The sequence below is a fragment of the Calidris pugnax genome, unplaced genomic scaffold (assembly GCF_001431845.1).
Source record: "Calidris pugnax isolate Ruff unplaced genomic scaffold, ASM143184v1 scaffold593, whole genome shotgun sequence".
In the NCBI taxonomy this organism is placed as follows: Eukaryota; Metazoa; Chordata; class Aves; order Charadriiformes; family Scolopacidae; genus Calidris; species Calidris pugnax.
The window spans coordinates 1,004,519-1,025,550 of record NW_015092181.1 but is presented as its reverse complement, the minus strand read 5'-3'; the positions used below and the strand labels follow the sequence as shown (position 1 = coordinate 1,025,550).

The 21,032-nt window shown below is 35.7% G+C and overlaps 1 protein-coding gene across 1 annotated transcript in view; it reads right to left on the bottom strand.

Moving 5' to 3' along the window:
- Positions 1-21,032, bottom strand: part of SOX6 (SRY-box 6) — a 272,975-nt gene that overhangs the window by 178,237 nt on the left and 73,706 nt on the right. The window contains exon 5 of the mRNA XM_014962253.1: positions 2,367-2,456. Coding sequence (XP_014817739.1) covers positions 2,367-2,456 — 90 coding nt within the window. The remainder of the gene's footprint in view (positions 1-2,366; positions 2,457-21,032) is intronic.

Sequence of the window (21,032 nt, the reverse complement as noted above, 5' to 3'; positions counted from 1 at the left end):
TGCCAGCCAGTTAAATAAATTGATTTAGAATCTGATGGAAATTAAGGAAAAATACAGTTGACCTCCCAAAGACAACACATTTTCAAAAGTGGTGCTTTCAGACCTCAGCATGCCCGGTTACCTAACTGAAATCCATTCAGCAGTATGAAAATGAACTTCATGATTTGGAAATCTACCACCTTGAAGACTGAAAATATTTTTTTTTTTAAATCATGCTTCTTTGGCAGATTAAAATTCTCTCTGGTTCCCTTACTTTGCTTTATCTCCTTCTTATAATCTGGATTTCGTGCTGCCTGGGGCTAGATTGTCAGGGTTTTGTTTTCTCTTTCCGAGATGATTTAAGGCACACAGATGCTAATAAGAGTTAAAACCAGGCTCTTAGGTTGATGGCGATTTTATCAGCTAGGAGCTAACCAGCCTGAAGGAGCCCAAAGGAAAGGAGTCCCACCTCAAGACCTGCCACTACCCCTGCTGTGTAACTCTGCACCTTGTTTTCTTCTTCTATAAAATGACACTAATGTCTTTGTCAAGAGGTTTGAATACTGCAAGAGTAACACATGACATAACAGCAATGATCATTTATCTTCCTTGGTTTTGTATGTTTTTTGTATTTTTGCCTGTCCTTGAAAAAATTAAACGCAGGTGCAGTAGCAAAGATTCAGTGTTGCATCTTGCTGGAAGCCAACTAGGAGTGGAGATGAATACTGCAGACAGTAAGACCACTTAAAGGTAGGTTTCTAGGGATGAGACACGGGAAATGAGCTTTGGAAACTAGCAGAATGACCATCAACACATAAATCTGATAAAGCTTAATCAGGTGATCCTTTTTATACAGCTAATAGGCTGCACCCCCAGAAAAGGTAATTGAGTGAGTTTAAAATTCTTCCAAATCTGAGACAGAATGCTTTGTAGGGAGATGAGAAAAGAGTTAGGAGCAAGAACTCTACCTGTTCACTCTGCTGTACACCTACATACTAAGAAAATAGGAGGAATAACATAAATCCAGAAAAACAAACTTTTTTTTTTTAATAGATAAATCTCATGAAACAGCTTTTTGTACCATATAAAAGAATATGTCTGCATTGTCAGAGTTCCCACCTCCTTAAATTTTGATTCACTAATAGCATTCAAGTAGTTTCTATTAAAAGACTAAGTAGCTATATTGTGCAATTAATTGACAAACTAGCATGCAATGTTTTCCACACTATTAAGAGACAATATGGCTTTAAATAGAATGTGATTTCAAGACATAATTTTGTTGGAATTTATTGCAGTCAATTTTAACATGTTCCTGTAAAACTGTATACTATATTTCTGCCACTAACATTACTGTATGACTTCTTACCTGCCTAATACAAACACATTGTGATAATTCTACCAAAAAAATACAACTGGAAAATTCAACAGGTTTTGGTCCTGAACCAGCAGAATCAGCTGAAGGAACCAACTATAACTTATTTATAAAAAAGGGCCAATTTTTCATCTATTTGTATGATAAAAAAATAAACTATCTTAAGTTTCCTTGGTGGAAATGTAAAACTCATCAATTTTCATCAATTTATTTTTTTTAACATTATTAAAGATCTATTAATATGATGCACATGATTCTTTATTTTTCCACGTATTCATAGTTGCAATTTAATAAAATTATACCAACGAAGAGAAATAAATCATAAGTACCTTGTGTACTCCTCAAACATGCTTTATGACCCCTTCTCACAGCATAAAGAAACCTTTTTTATAGTACTTAATTGTCAAAAGAATCCCACTTTTACTAGATTGCTGATTCAACAAATCTTGGAAATACTGGAAAATACTGTCTATCTAGGCAATAAAATTTGCACTGATTTCAGTAGGTCCTGAATTTCATCCAGAGCTGATCTTTCTCTGCTGGAATTGCATGAACAAAACAAATATTTTATTTTTTTCACTGATTTTGAATCAAAGATTTAGTAAACAGTATTCACACAACTACACCCTTTCATAATCTGAAAGCAGTTACTACATACATTCATGCAACTGGGAAGAGACAGTACCAAGTAATAGTAACTCCATGTTTTCAAGATGTTTCTTGTTTTGGCAACAGATATATATCGCTATTGTCAATGAACTACTGTAACTAACCTGGAGTTTGTGATAACATCCTTGATATTGCCTATAACTGATTGTGACATACTCTAGTTTATTTATTTGGCAGTTGCATCCATCACCTCACAGATACACATTAAAAAAACAGGATGAGTTGACTGGAAAGAGGAAAGTATCCTCTAGTCATGATTTTTATCTCTTTTTTTATTTTTCCCTGAACTTTAAAAAATCCTCAATTTAAAATATAAGCAAACGTAAAATTTGATCCAATGAGATACCTTTAATTTCTCCAAGGAGATCACTTGTGTTTAATTTTTCCATCTTCTCCTTCCAGTCTTTAGAAAGAAGCTTTTCCATGCAGGATGAATCTATTTGAAAAATAAAAATAAAATTTAAAAAAGAATTATCAAATATATGGTCACACATTAGGAAAACAGGTGTCACCGCAATTTTAATACTGTTCTCCCTGTTCTAGTTAGACCATAGTTTCAAAGGGAAATGAACTTGTAGCCAAATAGACTTCTCATTTAAGTGCATTTTAAATCCAAAGTAATTCCACCAAGGTAAATGGAGTTACTATGGATTTAACAAGGGTCTAATTGAAAGAAAAACTTCATTCGGGATTTATGCATGCTAACTGCCAATTTACATGCATAGATTGCCAATGTATATACAAATTCTGTCTTTTTCATTTGAGAATGATTGTACACTTGAAATTATACATGAAGATTTAGAAGCTTTTTTTGGAAATTTGGCACACAGTGACATCTGAAACCCATTTTTATATCCATGTCAACGCAAAAGTTATTCATACGTCTCCATGGAATTCATAAAAGCGCTCTACTTATTGGATGTTCACAGTATCAGAAATTTTCTCAGTAGACTATAAACAACATGCAATGATTAGAGGATATGCTTTCATAATTTGAAGTTCAGAATACATTTAAATCTTTGCCCCAATCTGGGAGGCCTTCTGTACGCAAAACTGTCACTGAAGTCATTACACTTAGGAGAAAGCAAAAGATTGGACTTAGTAAGTTTCATATGATCAGTCCCCAATTCCACTGGAAAATTTGATATTGAGCATAACAGACTTCAATAAAATCTAAAGTTTCTTTCAGTTCCTGAATTAAACTAATTGGCTCTGAAGTCTAAATTATACATAACCTTCCAGATAACTTGCAAAAGGTGATTTTTAACATGGGGTTTCTTATGGTAGATGTTGTGATCCAGAGTCTTATGACTTTAAGAACCGCATTCCGATTTATAAAAAATTATCAAGAAAATTCTGCACACAATTGAACACTTATTTCCCCTTCCCAGTTTGTGATAATAAAATTTCCATTAAACATTGTTCATTTACTTTCATTGTTAGAGAGACTCTTCAACAACGTCTGTGCTAAACTCTTTGCAAACCCTTAGGCTCAGTTTAGCAAGACATCAAAAACATTATTTAAACGCAATGCTATTCCTAAAATGGATCTTTGCAAAGAGGCTTCATTGTAAGACCACATACCACTCTGGGTGCTGCTGAGCGTGTCTTTTCTTATTGCATACACTGGGAATAGCCACACACCTCAGCACGTTAGAAACTCTCATAGCAAGCTTGCCATTTGCGTTAGATCAATTTACACAATCGTTTCTAAATAACTAAGAATGTTGCAAATTTTGACAACGTTTGCACTTATCCCACTCTAGTATTTAAGAATTAACACTAGGGTGTACAAGAAGGCAGAATTCAGCCTAACATATCTTCTGCCAAATTGCTGGCAGATTAAGGCCAAATCCTTGCTCGAATTCTTATGTCAGCAGTGCCCTCAGAAGCACTCACAGAAGTGAAAACAAAAGGAAAAAGCCCAGATTAAGAATGGCAACACAGATTGCATCAATGCAACGGGTAACAGTTTGTTCCACCTCAGAGGATTCTAAAAATACTCAGAAGGAGAAGCATTCAAAGAGGTCACAAAAGAAGGAGTTAAAGATTTAGGGAGAAGTTTAAGGAAGAAAACAAAAGGCAAATTTTAGGGTGCAAGTAGTTGCAGACTAAAACTTCACATCAGCATTACTCATTTGGAAAAAAAAAAAATAAATCCAAAACAAACAAACAGAAACAAAAAAAAAGAAAAAAGAAATAAAGAAAACCAGTTGAAAGCAAACCAAACCAAACCAAACTGTAACTACCAAAAGATCAAAGATCATATTTTAATTGCAACATATTTTCACCATGCAAGCCTCTGTGGAAAGACAACACAGCTCGTAAATATTTTTGAAGTAATATTTCAGTAGAAAAGCTAATTTATTTACTAATTATATCTTTCTATGAAAGAGACAAAATTAAGGAGCTGTAAGTTGCAATAGGCAGTGTTAAAATACTTGTTATATAATAACAATTTACTTTTAACAATAACAGGCACTTATTACTTTTATGAGTTCTGGCCTGATAATAGAAGAATCAAGAAATAACCATCAATTATCAATAGAACATTATAATTTGTCCTTTTTTGTGATATCATCATTAGTTTAAAAAGATGTTTCTGTGTTTCTCCCCTGCCAAAATTTCAGACCCCTTATCCATTAAAAAAAAGAGCTTTAGAGTTTTGTGTTATTTTATGTTTGCTAGAGTTTATGTATTCTACTGCTTTCTAACTAAGATATTCTCCTCAATTCATGCAAAGAGGGAAAAACATTTAAATTTTAAAAAAAGAAGCAATTAGAATATTACAGGAGTTGACAAAATACTTTCCTCAAAAACACTTGCTTTATTTCTTCTCTTAAGAACATCTTCTTCTTAAAAACACCCATGTTTATTGGTAGTATTCTTATGTTACATAAGGGAAAAAAACATATTTCTAAAGACAGACTGAGAAAGAACTGAATGGGAAACAGGTCTATCTGTGTGCCTTCTTGTTGATATAATCACATTGCCAGTTATAATTTTTATCTCTATAAATGGCTGAAAAATTCCTTAAGAAACATTTCTTTAAACACCCCTATATCTCATTCAAATTCTATGTTACAGATCTGACCACACAATTTATTGCTATTCTGTTTTGTTATTGGGAAGAATACAAAACAAACACAATGAGCCTTTTAATAAACTTTTTTGTAACGTTGTAGAAATAAGTGTTCTGAAATTCTTGTAAATTTTCAATTAGTATGTTTAATCTGCATAATTTTTAGAATTTAAAATAATGATATGTGTTAAAGCTCTCTGGAGGCCCTCCACATTAGGCACGAAACTATATATAAAGGCTTAGACTTGAAAGGCATGTCTCCCTTCAAGTTCTGTATTCTGTGTTCACAAACACAGATTTTGAAAAGGTTTGTGAATCAGAAAGGGATTTTTTCTTTTCTATACTGAAAATTATTTTTTACATACATATAAAATCTACAAAGATATCTTCTGACATCAGTAGAACGTCTTCATCCATATTGATTCATTTTCTGATTTGATTCATTATAGAAACAAAACATCGACTCAGAATCCAGCACTGAGCGTTGAAGAAGCCCGAATTCACATCTGCACTGCATCATTCTCCCTGCACTGAGGCTCGGCTTCAGAACCATTCCAAAACCTTGTGGATCCCGACATTTTCAAAATTCAAGGGTATTCTTGTTAAAGACAATTATAAAAGAAGCAAAGAAAGAAATTAGCATTTATACATTTTTAGCTCTTCTCACTGACTTTATAAACCACAGTTGGGTTTATGCTGCAAAGTGGCATATTTTGTGCTGATATGTGTAAGATCCAACTCGTGGAGTTGCACTGGAGCAATTTATTATATTAACAACACACAGCTTCTCATCCTTTATATTCTTCTCTTTTGAACTAGGAAAAATTTTCTTTCAAGGACAGCAAACAGGTTAAGTATAATTAGATTGAGATGACTAAATGAAGTAATTGAGTATTATTTAATATCACGGTTTATTACATACTTTGTTAACAATTTAAATTGTAGACTAAAGAAGTTTAAAGTACTGTGAGAATCTTGTTAGACATGACAGTTTTGCGAAGGTGAATGAGAAGAGGATGTTAAAAGATAAATAAGCAGAAAAGAGGAAAAAAGCCAAGAGAAAAGCATCTAGGTGTTAGATGAAAAGGATCTCTCCACAATGACAAAGCATCAATGAAAAGAATTAACATTTGTCCATTGGGTAATCAATCAGCCATGGAATGGAAGGAATCCAGCTCTTTGTTGCACAACCAGTGATGAAGAACAAGTGTGTTAGCTATCACAGCCAAGCTCTCAAGTTCTTCCGACTGAATGAAAGTCATCTTGTTCCTATCAAGGGTAGGGTTTGCCTCTTGTCTCTTTCTTACTCTTCCCTTTTTTCTTTTTTTTTTTTTTTTTTAATTTTACTTTTACAGTTTTCAACAAGTTACCAACCCCAGCTATAGCTTACATGAGTAGTGTATGACCTTACAGTGGCCTGCACCTATCTTCATCGATTTTGAGGGGTTGTTTTTTTTGTTGGTTTTTTTTTCCTTTTTAATTCACTGAAGTAGCCTTTTATTACTTTCTTTGAAATACAGATACGGAAAAAAAAAAGCGTTCATGCCATGTGTGTGTTTTTGTTTTTTATGGTAAAGTCATACATAAAAGAAAGCCTAAATGTGAGAGTGCAGTAGCAAAACTTCAAAGCACTGACTGTCAGACATTATTATTTCAAATCAGCTTTGACTTTTTGAGACTTAATAAAACACTATAGTGCAGACTGGCATATTTATAACACCTATACCAGTGATCAACTGAACTGTCTTATTCTTGCTGCTGTGCTGTGCCTTGTTATTTCTTTTATAATAAGCTTCCCTCAAAACATGTTGTAACAATACTGTAAACTGATAATTATTAATGATACGAGTTCTAAAACATGACTTGTTTTGCATACAATTCTTTTTGAATACATACATTACTTTGTGACAGAAGACAAAAGCACATTGATTTATTAATAATGATTGCAAATGCATTTCAAGTTCATAAACAATACAGAAATATAATTCAATCAAGGTATCGGTGACATTTGCACATGCATCTGAACTGTTTATCAGCATCTCAAGGAAAAAGGCACTGGGAAAGAAGGTAGGGGAATTAGAAGAGAAATCAGGCATATTACAAGAGAAACTGCTCTAAAACATGATCAGATCATCAGTGGGAGGACGATAAACTTTTTTTTGCATTTTAGAAGAGATAATATTACACTAAAACATGATCAGATCATCAGTGGGAGGAGGATAAACTTTTTTTGCATTTTAGAAGAAATAAGACTACGGAATACTACAGAATTATTGGCATCTTTGTCTCTATTTCAGAACTATAGTCTATAGTCATATCCCATAACAATTTAGTAGATATTACTAAACATAAAAGGACTATATTTTTGCAAGCCGTGGGACTACATAAGAATATGCAAGTTCCTCCATCTCTAATGTTCTAGATTTTCTAAGCTACCCTCATTACACTTATTTGCCTTCAGCTCCACAGGAGAAGGTGTCCTTTGGATCAGCCTTTGTAAAATTATTTCAAATGCCTCGTTCAAGTTTATATCATGAGAAAACGGCGCAAGTGGAATTACCCTGTCAGTATCTGTGAAATATGTGAAATACTTGTTAGAGAAAAAGTGTTGTGTGTGGTTTTTTGTCTTTGAAAGAATGTTAAATGAGATTATGAACTCCTTGGAACAGACATTTGTGTGCTTAACAAGGCCTACCACACTGGATTTGTACTACAGGAGAAAAGCTGCCTTCTCCCCCTGACCCCCACCCTGCCCCAAACCAAATAAGCTGCCAAGAAATATTACAATGGGTACCATTTGGTTGCCCTGCTCCCTGTTGTACCTTTACACATCTCAACCCATGCCTCAAGTGCAAATGTGCTTTCTTCAAGTGGGTGAAGCTAAGAACCTGACATCTAAAATAATAATAACAACACAACCCACCATTCACCTGAAAGAGGAAGGTTTGACTCCATATTCTTCATAGAATACTAAATCCTGTCCGGAGTAGAAAAATCTAAATAAAATTGGTACTCTACAAATATTCCTGAATAAAAGCCAAGTAAAATTTAGATTTACCCCAGTCAGTGTTTCTTACCATCAGATGCCCACCAGATTTCCCCTGAGCTGAAGAACCACCTAGCACAGACCTATATCATAAAAACATTTCCTAATTTTCACACTTTATATTATGTATTTTAAAATTATATGCAAACTCTAAAATTTCAGTATCAAAGGGAAAGGTAAAAGGTTAATTTAATTATCTTTGAAAGAACATGATTTTATAATCTAACAATTCTAAATTAAATTAAGTACTTTACATTTTCATTCATGATTTGAGAAATAAAAGTATAATTTAACCATGACTATCAGAAACTTAACTGCCTGATCGTACCTATTCTTTTTCAATCCAAGGATGTGAAGTTTGTGTAATGTTGCTAAAATAGATTCTTCGTTGCCATAGTTACTTTTTTTCTTCCTTTAAACACAAATTATCCTTTCCTGTTTCAATAAACTTTAAATAAAAGAAAAGGCAGCAACAATACAAAACTAATCAAAAATCAGCCTGAAGGCTTAACATCCATAGTTGCAATGTACTGCCACTGCCTCATGCTCATAAGCAGCTTGGCTTGAATCTTGCAGTCAGTGTAAAGGCAGGTCAGAGGAATCTCATCTCATCCTTCTCAATTTCCATACTGTTCTCGTACAGTAATTAATTGTCATCGTCTAACAGAAAATTAAAATCTAAGGCATTTCACACATGTTGTCAGCCAGTGAACTGATTTCCTTGGCCAACTTTTCAAGATTGTATTGATTTAATAAGCTTACAAAAGCCTGGTTCTTGAAAAACAAAAATACAATCACAGCACAAAAATGAGCAACATGACATTTAGACCAGGAAAACGTGCTAATTCCTTTTGCTACACTTACTGTGAATTACCAAAAAAAAAAAAGAAAAAAAAAAAAAGAAAAAAAATCACTCCTAAATTCTATGTCTTGATCCCTGTTAAGAAGCCAAGTAATCCTGGCCAGTCACTTACTCACTCCCTCCTCAACTCCTCTCATCCTGACTCGTTTCTGTCCACCTCTTTGTTTGCCTTGGCTATTGAGGCTGTGACGTTTCTGGCACAGAGTGTGTATCTCACAGTTGATCACCTAGCACATTGCTGATCATGAATTAGAACTTGGTTCTGATTCTCACTGCAACCTGTCCTCAATACTGCAAAAGCAAAAAAAGGGAAAAAAAACCCAAACAAACCTGTCCTCAATACTGCAAAAGCAAAAAATGGAAAAAAACAAAAAACAACAAAACAAAACCCAAAAAGAGGTCAAAGAAGCCTTCCTAAATACAATTACATGCAAAAGGCAGTCAGCTCACAGTGGATGTTTTCATGCAAGAGCAATAATGGAAAAGTGACTGAGATCTGACTACCTAACATAACAGTTTTGTACAGGACAGGGAACCAAGTAAATTTGCTAACTGCTGTACATTTTTTCACAGTGACAAGATTTCCACAATATGATAAAATTAGAACTGTAAGAGCTTGGAGAGCTCTCTTAACTTTTAATTAAAACTCTCCAAGCTCACTAAAAATAATTAGGCATTAAAATGTTCTGGTTTTCCTCTGAATTCATTTGCACTACTTGAATGGTCTAGCTCTTGCATGAAACAACAGACGTTCTAAACAGAAACACTGGAATTTAACTGGGGGTGATTTCCAGACCTGCTTTCTATGATGTGGCTAGTGGGAAAAACTGTAAAGAGTCTGAAGCTTGTACCAATTCCACCTAAAATGGCTTGTTTCAACAGGAATTCTCTAGTGCAAAGAGCATTTGCATTGAGTAGAAAACATTCTGCTCAGTGCAAAACTCCAGATAAAAGAGAGTTTGAATTTCATGGAAAGAATAATCTAAGATACAGTTCTGACCTTTATTTTTATTTATTTATTAAAAAGCAGAACCTTTAACCTTGCAAATGTTTTTGTTCTCTTAAAATAACTCATACAATGCTATATGCCACACTATTTTTAGAAAAGCAACAAGAGAAAGCATGCTTTTCCCATACAGCAGAGCATGGATATAAACATCAACACAGATGCTCTGTGAGAGAGAGCTGGACTTCTCAAGCACTTGATCATTAAGGAATGCACCAACTGTTTTAGATAATCTCGTGCCAGCTCCCATTCTGTTCCACACTCCCCTTTGGGAGTGGCAAATCTTGTCCTGCTCCTAATTTTTCATTTTACTCACTCCTCCATTCTTTCTTTATTATTTTTTTTCCCAGAACAGAGGGAAAAAGGCATTGTGTGCCAAGCAATGCAAGACTAGAATCACTTCCCCAAACAGAGCAAAACTTTCAGACAATTAACCCTCCCCTCTTCTTTCAGATAAATTACTAAGTATAAAATGCAATCTGTTTCCTTTGTTTACTCAATATGAACAATTTGTAAATGACTCAAGGATAAAATTCAGAAAATGTTGTGCTAAATTAGAACCATTATAAACATGCTAATGACTACTCAACTAAAACATGCAGGATCAGTGTGAAGAAATATATTTAGTTCCTGTGAAATACAGTTGTATTGCCTCAGAACTATTTGGTCACTTAATTGTATATGATTACTTCAAGAAAATGTTAATTTCATGAACACTGCACTAGACGATACACTATGTATGTCAAAAGGAGCTTTCTCAAATGTCAGTGTAATCGTTTGAATGCAATGTTTTGGCATATTAGTAGAAGAGAAATATCTTTTAAGTCTGTCAAAATTACATGTACATTTCATTTCTCCACTTAAAGTTTCCCTTCCATTATAAGCTGTATTTTACTGTTAGATTGGCTGTATTCATTGAAGTACACATCATTGCCTTATTTGCATTACAATGATAGTATACTGCATATTATATGCAATCACCTATTCCCTGAGTATGTGCACCTCTATTTACTTCCCAAGTGAACATATAATATTGGCAAGAGAGAGTCTCAGGCTTTACACAACAGCAATCAGGGATAGTCAGGAAAAGGGGAGCACAATCTACTTGCAATCCCCGGCCAAAAGATTACATAAACTGATATAATAAAGGAGAATGATAGGCCTGTTTTCCTGTCTTTTATTATGTATATATTAGCAAAGTAGCTAAATCAATAGGATTTGCAATATTTGTTACATATATTAGCAAAGTAGCTAAATCAATAGGAATATTTGTTATTTTGTAAAAGGAGAAAGTTGTAGTAGTGGAAGCAGATCTCAAAATCTTCACTATTTTTCTTTGCCTCCACATCTTCACAACTTTCTGTATTGACCGGGTCTAGAAGATCAAATTTTTGCCCTCAGAGTGGAAAAGAAGACCAGACTGAGTCATCAGCTTAGCTAGAACTCATCAGCATAGTTCCACCAAAGCCTACATAGCCTTAAATAGATTTGAAATTTCTCCCAATATTTGGCCTAATTACTCTTTCTCTTAATCTCATAGCTCTGTTCCTTGCTATAGTCCTTTTGTAACTAAACAATTCGCTTTCATCTTTGGTATCCACTCTTCTCAAAAACTTTGAGTTGAAGAGAAATTCTTCTCATTATTACTCAAACAAACCGTTAAGAATTTAAATCTTTCTTTGTTAAACTTCTCTGGAACACATCATATATCATATGGCCTCTGGACTTGTAGCGTCTTTCTTTTACAAATGAATTTCCCTATTAGCTCAGGAAGTTGCAGATTGCATGTCAGCCTGTGTTTAGCTACATACTAAACCCAGCCACTGAACTAATCTTATTTAAGACATGGGGGCAAATTTTTTTTTTCTCTTAACGTTGCACAACTTTCCCAGATTCTTATATGAAGCTGAAGCAAACAGAGGATCCCATCTCAACTCAAGGAACTATGGGGTAGCACAAATAGGTATTATGTTATTGCATCTTCCGTCAAGTGCAATGCCAATTAAGCATTGTATCTTTTCATAAAGTAGAAATTCTGTAAACTGACTAAGAAAATACTCGTCAAAGTTTTGAGGAGTAAAAACACCTTAAAAAGTAATACAAAGATACAACTCTGTGTAACCTCCTTTGCACTAGGTTAGTCAAGGGGACTTGAGGGACTGGGAGTGAGGGGAATTCCTCAAAAGCAAGAAAAATCAGTTTTTATTAAACTGATTAATGTTCCTTGGAAAATTTGTGACACCAAATGATTTATGAACAAAAAATGGATGATTCAAAAGACCTCTATTTTGTTCCTCCAAATCACGTTCTACTCATTACCCTAATAATGCAGTAATAAACATCTGTTTAATGGTTTGAAGGTTTCTTAATACTGTGTATAAAAGTCTTAGCTCATCTCTGACGTAAAGTATTCTGAAATTAAAACAAATGTGTAACAAAAAGAATTTTTCATGGCAAATACTAAGTGGCTTTTATGTAAAAATATAATACAAACAAAGCAAAATAACATGCTCTTGATTTGAAATGACTTCAAACAAGGATGCAAAAGAATGAAAACAATAGGCAGAATCTCCTCTCTATTTACCATTTCTGAAAGGTCTCTGTGGCCCCTGATGCAGTCTCTTCCAGGACACAAAAATACACTGGCAAAATCAGTTCTAAAGCTCCCTTTATACTAATAAAATTTTAACTTAAGCAAACTACCATATTATATATAAATAGAAATACAGAACAAGCAAGAATTTCCGGAGCTAATTCCGACAAACAGAGCTTTTAAAAGTTTAAAAATCTCACAAGCACCAATTTACTTGGCATGGATATATACTTCAGGAATAATAGCTGGTTTGTTACAAATCTGTGAAAAGATTTAAGAAAAGAATGCACTAATATCTTCAAGAACAGTATCTTAACATTTTAATTTTCCTATTTATATAAAGCTGAAAATCAGCCATCATTTTTTTCATGGAAAAAAACATTATTAATTTTGCAAAGTCAAATGTTAGTATTAAAATTGTCCAGGAAATCCTAAGTCAGCCTCTGTGTGAATAAACATTATGACACATTCTTTAAATTAGAAAAAAAAAAAAAAAAAGCAAGGAAAAAAAAAACCCCATACAATTAAAACAAAATATGTACTCAATTTTTGTACAGCATTCTTGCTACTTTCAGCACATGGAACAACCCAAGACAAAAGCATAAATGGGAACTGCAGAGCAAATAAGGCTCTTGTCCATATGATCATTGGCCGCGTTTCATTGCAAAAGTTTAGAGAAATTGAATGAATGAGGGAGGGAACAGCAAAAGGAGAGATGATGGGTCGCAGTTTCATTTTCTGGGAGCTCAATTTTAAAATCTTGGGGTTTTATTTGAGGAATTGCTGAGCATTCATAGCTGCAGCTGTGTCAATGTTAAGTCAATTTAAAGATTGAGGCTATAATATATATAGCTATATATAAACTGCTGCACAAAGTTAGGTCCTCTGGAAAAGAATCAGGACTTAAACACCTCAAGCCGAATAACCAATAAACCAATGATGTTTGTAAAGTAACACTCTTAGTCCCACACCTGTGCAGCTGACATACTGACTACTCCTTTTTCCTCTTTACAAAGACTTTGAAAAATAATTTCTTCATAGCGTATTTACAGAATATGCTGAAAAACCCCAGCCAATTGTGTAATATCCAAATCTTCAGAACACAGCTTGAATAAGAAGTAATTAATAGATCCTAAAGCTTTGGATTGACCAGTAAGGATATAACAGGCTACTGGATAGTTTCACGTTCACAGATGATCATCCTGTTAGTGAACATGATGAATCAGAATTCTTTTTGAGGAAAGGTATTGTTTAATCATATAAGAAAAATTATTCTTAAATACATGGAAACACAAATTGGTTTACTTTTTTAACATTTTAAATTCTGTTGGGTAACCGAGGAATTCTTTCACTAGTTATACAGACATTCTGAAAAATGAAAAACAGTTTTAAACCTGTGCTTATATGCAGCACATGGAAACACAAATTGGTTTACTTTTTTAAAATTTTAAATTCTGTTGGGTAACTGAGGAATTCTTTCACTATACAGACATTCTGAAAAATGAGAAACAGTTTTAAACCTGTGTTTATATGCAGCTCAGGCTTTTTTTAGTAGCCAGATTTAGTAGTCAGATTTGGAAACAATGGCGATTTAAAGGATATTGATCATTCTGAATAAAAGACAGGGTGAACAAGAAATGACCTTTGGTTTCTCTGCACTGGTCCTCACCATCTAAAAGCACTACCAATAACAAAAGAATGCACGTTGCACCCTGTCCTAGTGAGGCAAAACAGACACGGCCCCCTTTTGCCCTCCTGGCAGAGCAAATCTTGACATCCCCCATGCACAGGCTGACAGACCTGTATAGGTTTGTCTTAGAGTTGACTTAGAGTAAGTGATGTCACAGTGTGATGTGCTATTTGACCCATTAACTCAACACGTTTCTTGGCAGAAAATATTTTTTTCTCCCAAAGCTGGTGCACAAATTCACCATCATATAAATCTGCCCAAAATATGTAGCGTAGTACTACAGTAACTATCAGAGCAAAGAAAATGAGGATCATTTGGAAACACCTGAGAGGAGACTTAATAATGCTTGGGGAGTTCCCATCCCAAGGTCTGAGAAGAGAGAAGGGAAACCACAGTTAGCTCACACTATTTCGAGTTATTCTTTATATCTTGTTCTGCTAATAAATGTTCTTTCTTTTCCAGAATCCTCCTCACTGTAAGCAAAAAATAGGAAATGGAGCTCTAGAGAATTATTCCACAAACTTCACTAAAAGTTATAATGCAGGTAACAAATTTACATTATTTCTGTCTTCAACATTTAGTCATCTTGCCTTTGTTGATTAAATCCAAACTCTATAGTTCTAACAGTTTAAATTAATGAGCTGAATTTTAGCTGTGTAACTCCCCAGAAAATGTAAGCATGCATTAAATTCTACGCAGCCACTTCAAAACTGTAGATTAATGCTGGTTTATGATATACTCTGCACAAATACAAAAGAATCTAACAAAGACTCAGTTGTTTAGAAAGATTTTTCTCATATTTAGGGTCAATAGAAAATTTTATGTTATCAGAACAAACCCTACACAAGAGATTACTCAATTATAAGTTCTGCTTTATGATATTATCCATTCCAAAGAACAGGACAGGTAGGAAATATCTTTCTTCAAATGCTAAATGACATAGTATCCTGGAAAATTATGATATTGCCTTAACCATTGAAATGTATTACCAAATTCAGTGCAAGAGTAAGAGGTGCACTTCATGCCCTTGTACTCTAAGAATAACACAATTCACAGCAGGATCCATATGTTTCTTAATTGTAAGCTACACTTCCTGTCTTTTAGAGTGTCTCTAGCAAGGCCACTGCATGATTTCTAAGGCTAGAACCTTAATACACGAGGTTGTGTGTATGGCCTTCATACAGAAAAAGTACTGTGGTCACAAACTTTTGAATCTGCAATGCAAAGCTTGTTACTATCAAGCTAAAGGCAGGAGTTTGGTCCACTGCCAAATTCTCCACGTGCTCATGGTTTGGTCCATCTAATGTGTGTTTACATACATTAAAGTTGAGATTAATCTCTTATCCTTTGGTCGCATTTTCATTGTCTTCACTCCACATGAGAATTATCCAATTGGAGCTCTTATTTTGATGTTACTCACAAAACTCACTGTATTTAGGTAACCATACAATCTTTTTTGCTACTGATCACTTCTCTAATCTCTGGGCTGCAAACCTGTCTAAACCCTACCCTCCCATTTGCACTCACACTATTAATATAATCATGAGCACTAGCAAGGCAGTCTCAAACATCGCAAGTTACACGTCTCTGGTTCCTTAAGCTTTTTTTAAACACTTATTTATGGGCAAGGTATAATTTACACCACCTTATCTATGGCTGGGCAGGTGGTACTCTGTGACTGCTTCTCCTTATATCAAACACGCTAACATCATTGTCAGTCGTGCCCGCTTTTCCCCACCAATCATATTTTCACCTGTTCTCGCTCATCATAAGATTTGACTGCGAGCTCTCTAGGACAAGAACTGTCGTTTGCTTTTACTACTGCTATATGTACAGCACCTAACGTACTTCCTGAGAGAGACCCCTGGAAAAAATTACAAGGTACCACCTTAATTAGTTTCAGTAAACTCAGAGACCCTTCAGAGTGCCCCTTCAGAACTCAGTGGCCTAAGCTTCATGGAAAAAAATTACTTCATTTTTGTTCCCTTTTCATTTCAAAGCTATACATGTCATATAACTTACTACGTCAACTGGAACAACTGTTAGTGCTCATCCTAAGCCAGTGGTCAATGAACACCACACCTCTGCCTGCACAAAGGGAGGAAGGCAGCATGCACAGCCATAGGTTTTCCCAAGGCACAGGTCCCAGAGCTGCTGGTATACTCCATGAGCGCTGAAGTCACGTGGAATTTTTGTAATCCTAAAATGAGATGGCTCAAGTTTCTCAAGTTCGAAGAGTTTCCAATTTTAAGCAAGAAGAATTGTGACAAGACTTTGTGTTTAGGAACAACACTTCCGTTCAGTGAACTACCCAGCACTCAGACATTTTCAGGAATTGTCCAAGAGCGTTTTAGCTGACAGGAAAGGAACTATTTCCTTCTTCAGCAAAATGTAACTCCCTAATGAGATTATTATCAGGAACAGCATGGTGAGTAGGACTCCGGAGGTGATTGTCCCCCTGTACTCGGCACTGGTGAGGCCTCACCTCGAGTGCTGTGTCCAGTTTTGGGCCCCTTATCACAAAAAAGTCATTGAGGTGCTGGAGCAGGTCCAGAGAAGGGCAACAAAGCTGGTGAGGGGTCTGGAGAATAAGTCTTGTGAGGAGAGGCTGAGGGAGCTGGGGTTATTCAGCCTGGAGAAAAGGAGGCTGAGGGGAGACCTTATTGCTCTCTACAACTACCTGAAAGGAGGGTGTAGAGAGGTGGGGGTTGGTCTCTTCTCCCAAGGAACAGGCGATAGGACAAGAGGAAATGGCCTTGAGTTGCGCCAGGGGAGGTTCAGATTGGATATTAGGAAAAATTTTTACACTGAAAGGGTTATTAAACATTGGAATGGGCTGCCCAGGGAAGTGGTCAAGGCACCATCCCTGGAGGTGTTCAAAAGACGGGTTGACATGGTGCTTAGTGACGGTTTTTTATCAGTTAGGTTGGTGGTTGGACTAGATGGTCTTAAAGGTTCCCGCCAACATAGACAATTATATGATTCTATGATCTTATGAACAGTGGTCTAAATGTGAATTTTGATACAAAGACAGTAACATCTTTCTATTTCCGAAAACTGTTAACTGGACCTACTCAACACCTAAGACTGCAGGCAATTAGTCCCAGAACATAGGTTAAATAATTTAAATCACCACAGCCCATTACTTTTTACAGTTATTTACAAAGTAAGTAAAAAATCTGCCCATCTATTTTGATTGCAGGTTTTTTTGCTATTTTTGCATTGGTGAAATAATTTCTAAAGATGGATAATGACAGAGATCCAGGCCCTAAAAGTGGAACCTTATACTGCATTAAATAACTGACCAGAGGATAAGAACAAATACTGCCAACAATGTATAGGAAAACCACGACAATTTTTTACTGCAAAGTCATGCAGGAACAACCACGTTGGATCGGGCTGCTTAACAATTCCTCTCTAATAATGGTAACTTTTGCAAAGACTAGATTAAAATTTTGAATACCATGAGCACTTTCCACCTATAGCCAAGACTGCACTTTTAAGCAAAAATACTTTTTTCCTGTGAAGAAACTTCCACCCCTTTTTACCAGAGACAAGGACCAGCGTTTCTCAGAAAGGGCCAGTAGAGTTCGGCCAAACAGAAAACCACAAAAAAACCCCAACTTGTAAACCACTAATTTTGCATTCAAAAATATATAATTATCTACATGGTCAAATACACAGGTTCTTATCTTTGTTCAAATCAAATTAAATTCAGGGGTTTGTTTAACACTCCTTTTACAACTGCTGTTCACTGCTTAGATGCTCATCGTAATCTTAAAGCCCAGTTTCTCTTGGTTTGCAGGTTTTCTGGTTTCAATTCACAATATCACAGCTCTAACAGGCTGTTATCCATGACAGCTCCCCAAAATTAGACAATTCATATCAGCTACTAGATGCAGTCCACACTTTGGAAAACAATACAGAGTCAGCCAACATCAACCCTATTCTGTAACAACAAGACCAGGGTGCCAGATGTCCTCCTATACTGGACCTTCTCTATATCTTGTTGCTCAGAGGCTATGACTCCAACAGTACTGTATTGTAAAAATCTGGATTAAATCTAGCAAAGAGAGAGAGATCATTTATAAGTCATCTGTGGGTACATTCTGTCTTTGGTGTGTGGCTGAAACACCCATTAACACTAACATGAGCTACACAGGCCTACTGATGGGTGAATTATACCCCTGACAGAAAAGTGGTTTTTTGCTCAATGTATTTTCTTTGATGAACTTGTTGGCTACTGCACAGTCATGTGTATATATTTAAGCATTTCTCTGTGTGTATGCACATGTATATCTCCACAGTGATGATGTCAGTTTGACTAAAAATGCAGATAAAGCACTTCTTAAGCCAAAATGGGCCAAAGGTAATTTTCCCCATATAAACTTTGGTTTGGCCCTTACTTATCAAAACCAGAAAAAAGTTTGACAAGAAAAGGGGATCCAAATTGGTTATCCCGACAAAGAAATAGAAGTTAGGGCCTTTCTTAAGACTTACTTTATAGGAACCGTATGCACAACTTTCACTTTCTAGAAAGTGGTTTTCTCTTGAACACACATCAGAACCATTCATCATCACATAATTGCGAGTTGTCAGTCAGAGCCGCACCCTTCACGCAGTGGCAGGCCGCCAGCACATCTGTCAGAAACACTCACAGGCTTCCGTGTGTTATTGTAATCCCCTACAAAAGGAACAAGCCCATTCATCCAGTCCACATTTTCCAAATCGAACGGCGACAGCAAACCCTAAGCCTGGAAAAATAATAGCACTTACCCTAAAAATGCCACACTTGTCAGGTGACCACAGGCTAAATTGCCGGAGAGCAAACACGAAACAATTCTAATCCTCACATGTAAAGTGTAGGCTTTAGGAGGCTGAGTTCTTCATGCATGAAAGAGGAGAGCTGGGTTCTGTGCATACGACAAAGTGGTCTCCAATAGTGAAATAGGCTGCAGGGTTAAATCGCCGTGCCCTTTCTGCAGACACTCACTTCTTGCACTCTAGACTCAATTAGGAAAAAATTTCTCCTCCTCCTTTAGTGTTCCTATTCTCTTTTTTGGCTACTTCTGTTTCCTTTCTCCTTTACCTAGAATCATCTAGTCTTTACGTTAATACAAATTCTTGTCTCTTTTTCTTTTTGTCTCCTGTACCTCTTGAAAAACATGATCCACTCAGACAGGCTCCACTGGTAGCTCCTCAAGGCCAGCCTGTCTTTAGTCAACCTGAGGGCTTGGGCAAATGGGTCCAAAGAAGATTCTCTTCTCAGAATTGTTGTTAAGGACTTCCATGGAGAATTAAACAGCTTTCAATGAATTAAATACTGCCTTGCACAGGGCTTCAGAAGCTTATTTGCAGACTACATGCATATAAAAGCCATTAATACTTTGCAGAATGAAGTAGAGTAGTAAGCTTTACCTCCCTAGTTGAACTAACTCTTTCGCATTCTCTCTCCAGAAAAGTATGACAGTTCAATGTTCAGAAACATTGGGTGAAAGACATGACATTGCCCTTCGAGGCAACCATGCAGCCAATGTAAACCCTAAAAGGCCTTCAGAGCAGCTTTGCTTCAGCAGATGAAGCTGTGGATAGAGCCTGATGCTTCCCTCCAACCAGCCAGAGCTTTATACATGCTTAGATACAGAGGTAGAAGCCATGAATCCTCTCTGACCCCCATTCCAATAATTGCCCCCAGGAACTTCCAAGGAGAAGGAGCAGACAGTCAGCATGCACGTGCAACAGCGATTGGGTGGGTAAAGGCATTGTGCACTCCACACAGCTATTGGGCATTTTTATCGGCCCTTGATACAGGCAGAATGCATATTATATATAAAAACACACATTTCTCAAACAATTTGAAAGATATATGATGGCTGACCTGCTACAAAATTTATTTCCAGGAACAAATAGAGAAAGCATTACTTCTGAGTGATACAGCCAGGAGTAAATTATACCATCTCACTGCACAAAAGAACCTAAATATCATAACAAATCAACTCTCAGCTCTGCTGCACACTTATGTTCACACAGTGGCATTGGTCAAACTAGTGCTAAGGAAAATCTAACAATTCTCAGACTACCTTGAAAAAAAATCTCCCAGTACTGTAAAACCACCATGCAAGCATGAAGAAACTGCAGAAAATGGTCTGCTTAATACTGGACAATCACACATACTATTCTAGCTGGTCCACCCCACTAGAATGAAGCTGGAATATAGGAATACCAGAGTTTATAATCACACTCCTGCAAAATATGCTGCTTTTCAAAGCATTGGGGGTGGGAGGTAGGTGGGGAGGGAATCAATCCCTCAATCCATTTGTGACTCAGTTTCTCAGGTAGAAATAAAATCTTTTTATCTCACACAACTAATGAAGAGTTAAATTATTTTGCAAAATTATAATACAAACAGCTTTAAGCACAATAGTATCTTTTTTCAATTATACTGTCTCAACTTCTACATATTTTCAAAGTTTACTTGACAACGTTCATTTTTTCAGAACCACACCATATTCAGAAACTCTTAAATTTTGTCCTAAATTAAAACCAAATTTCACTAAATCTGAATGAAATTAATTTGGGGCTTGAGACATCATGAGGTAATAATATCTGCTGTAAACTGAGTAAATCAAGATAAATTATTTCCCTTTATATATACATATATATTTAATACTAAATACACACAAATATAAGTACAACATATGGTCAACTAGAAATAAATAAAACTGAAAGCACT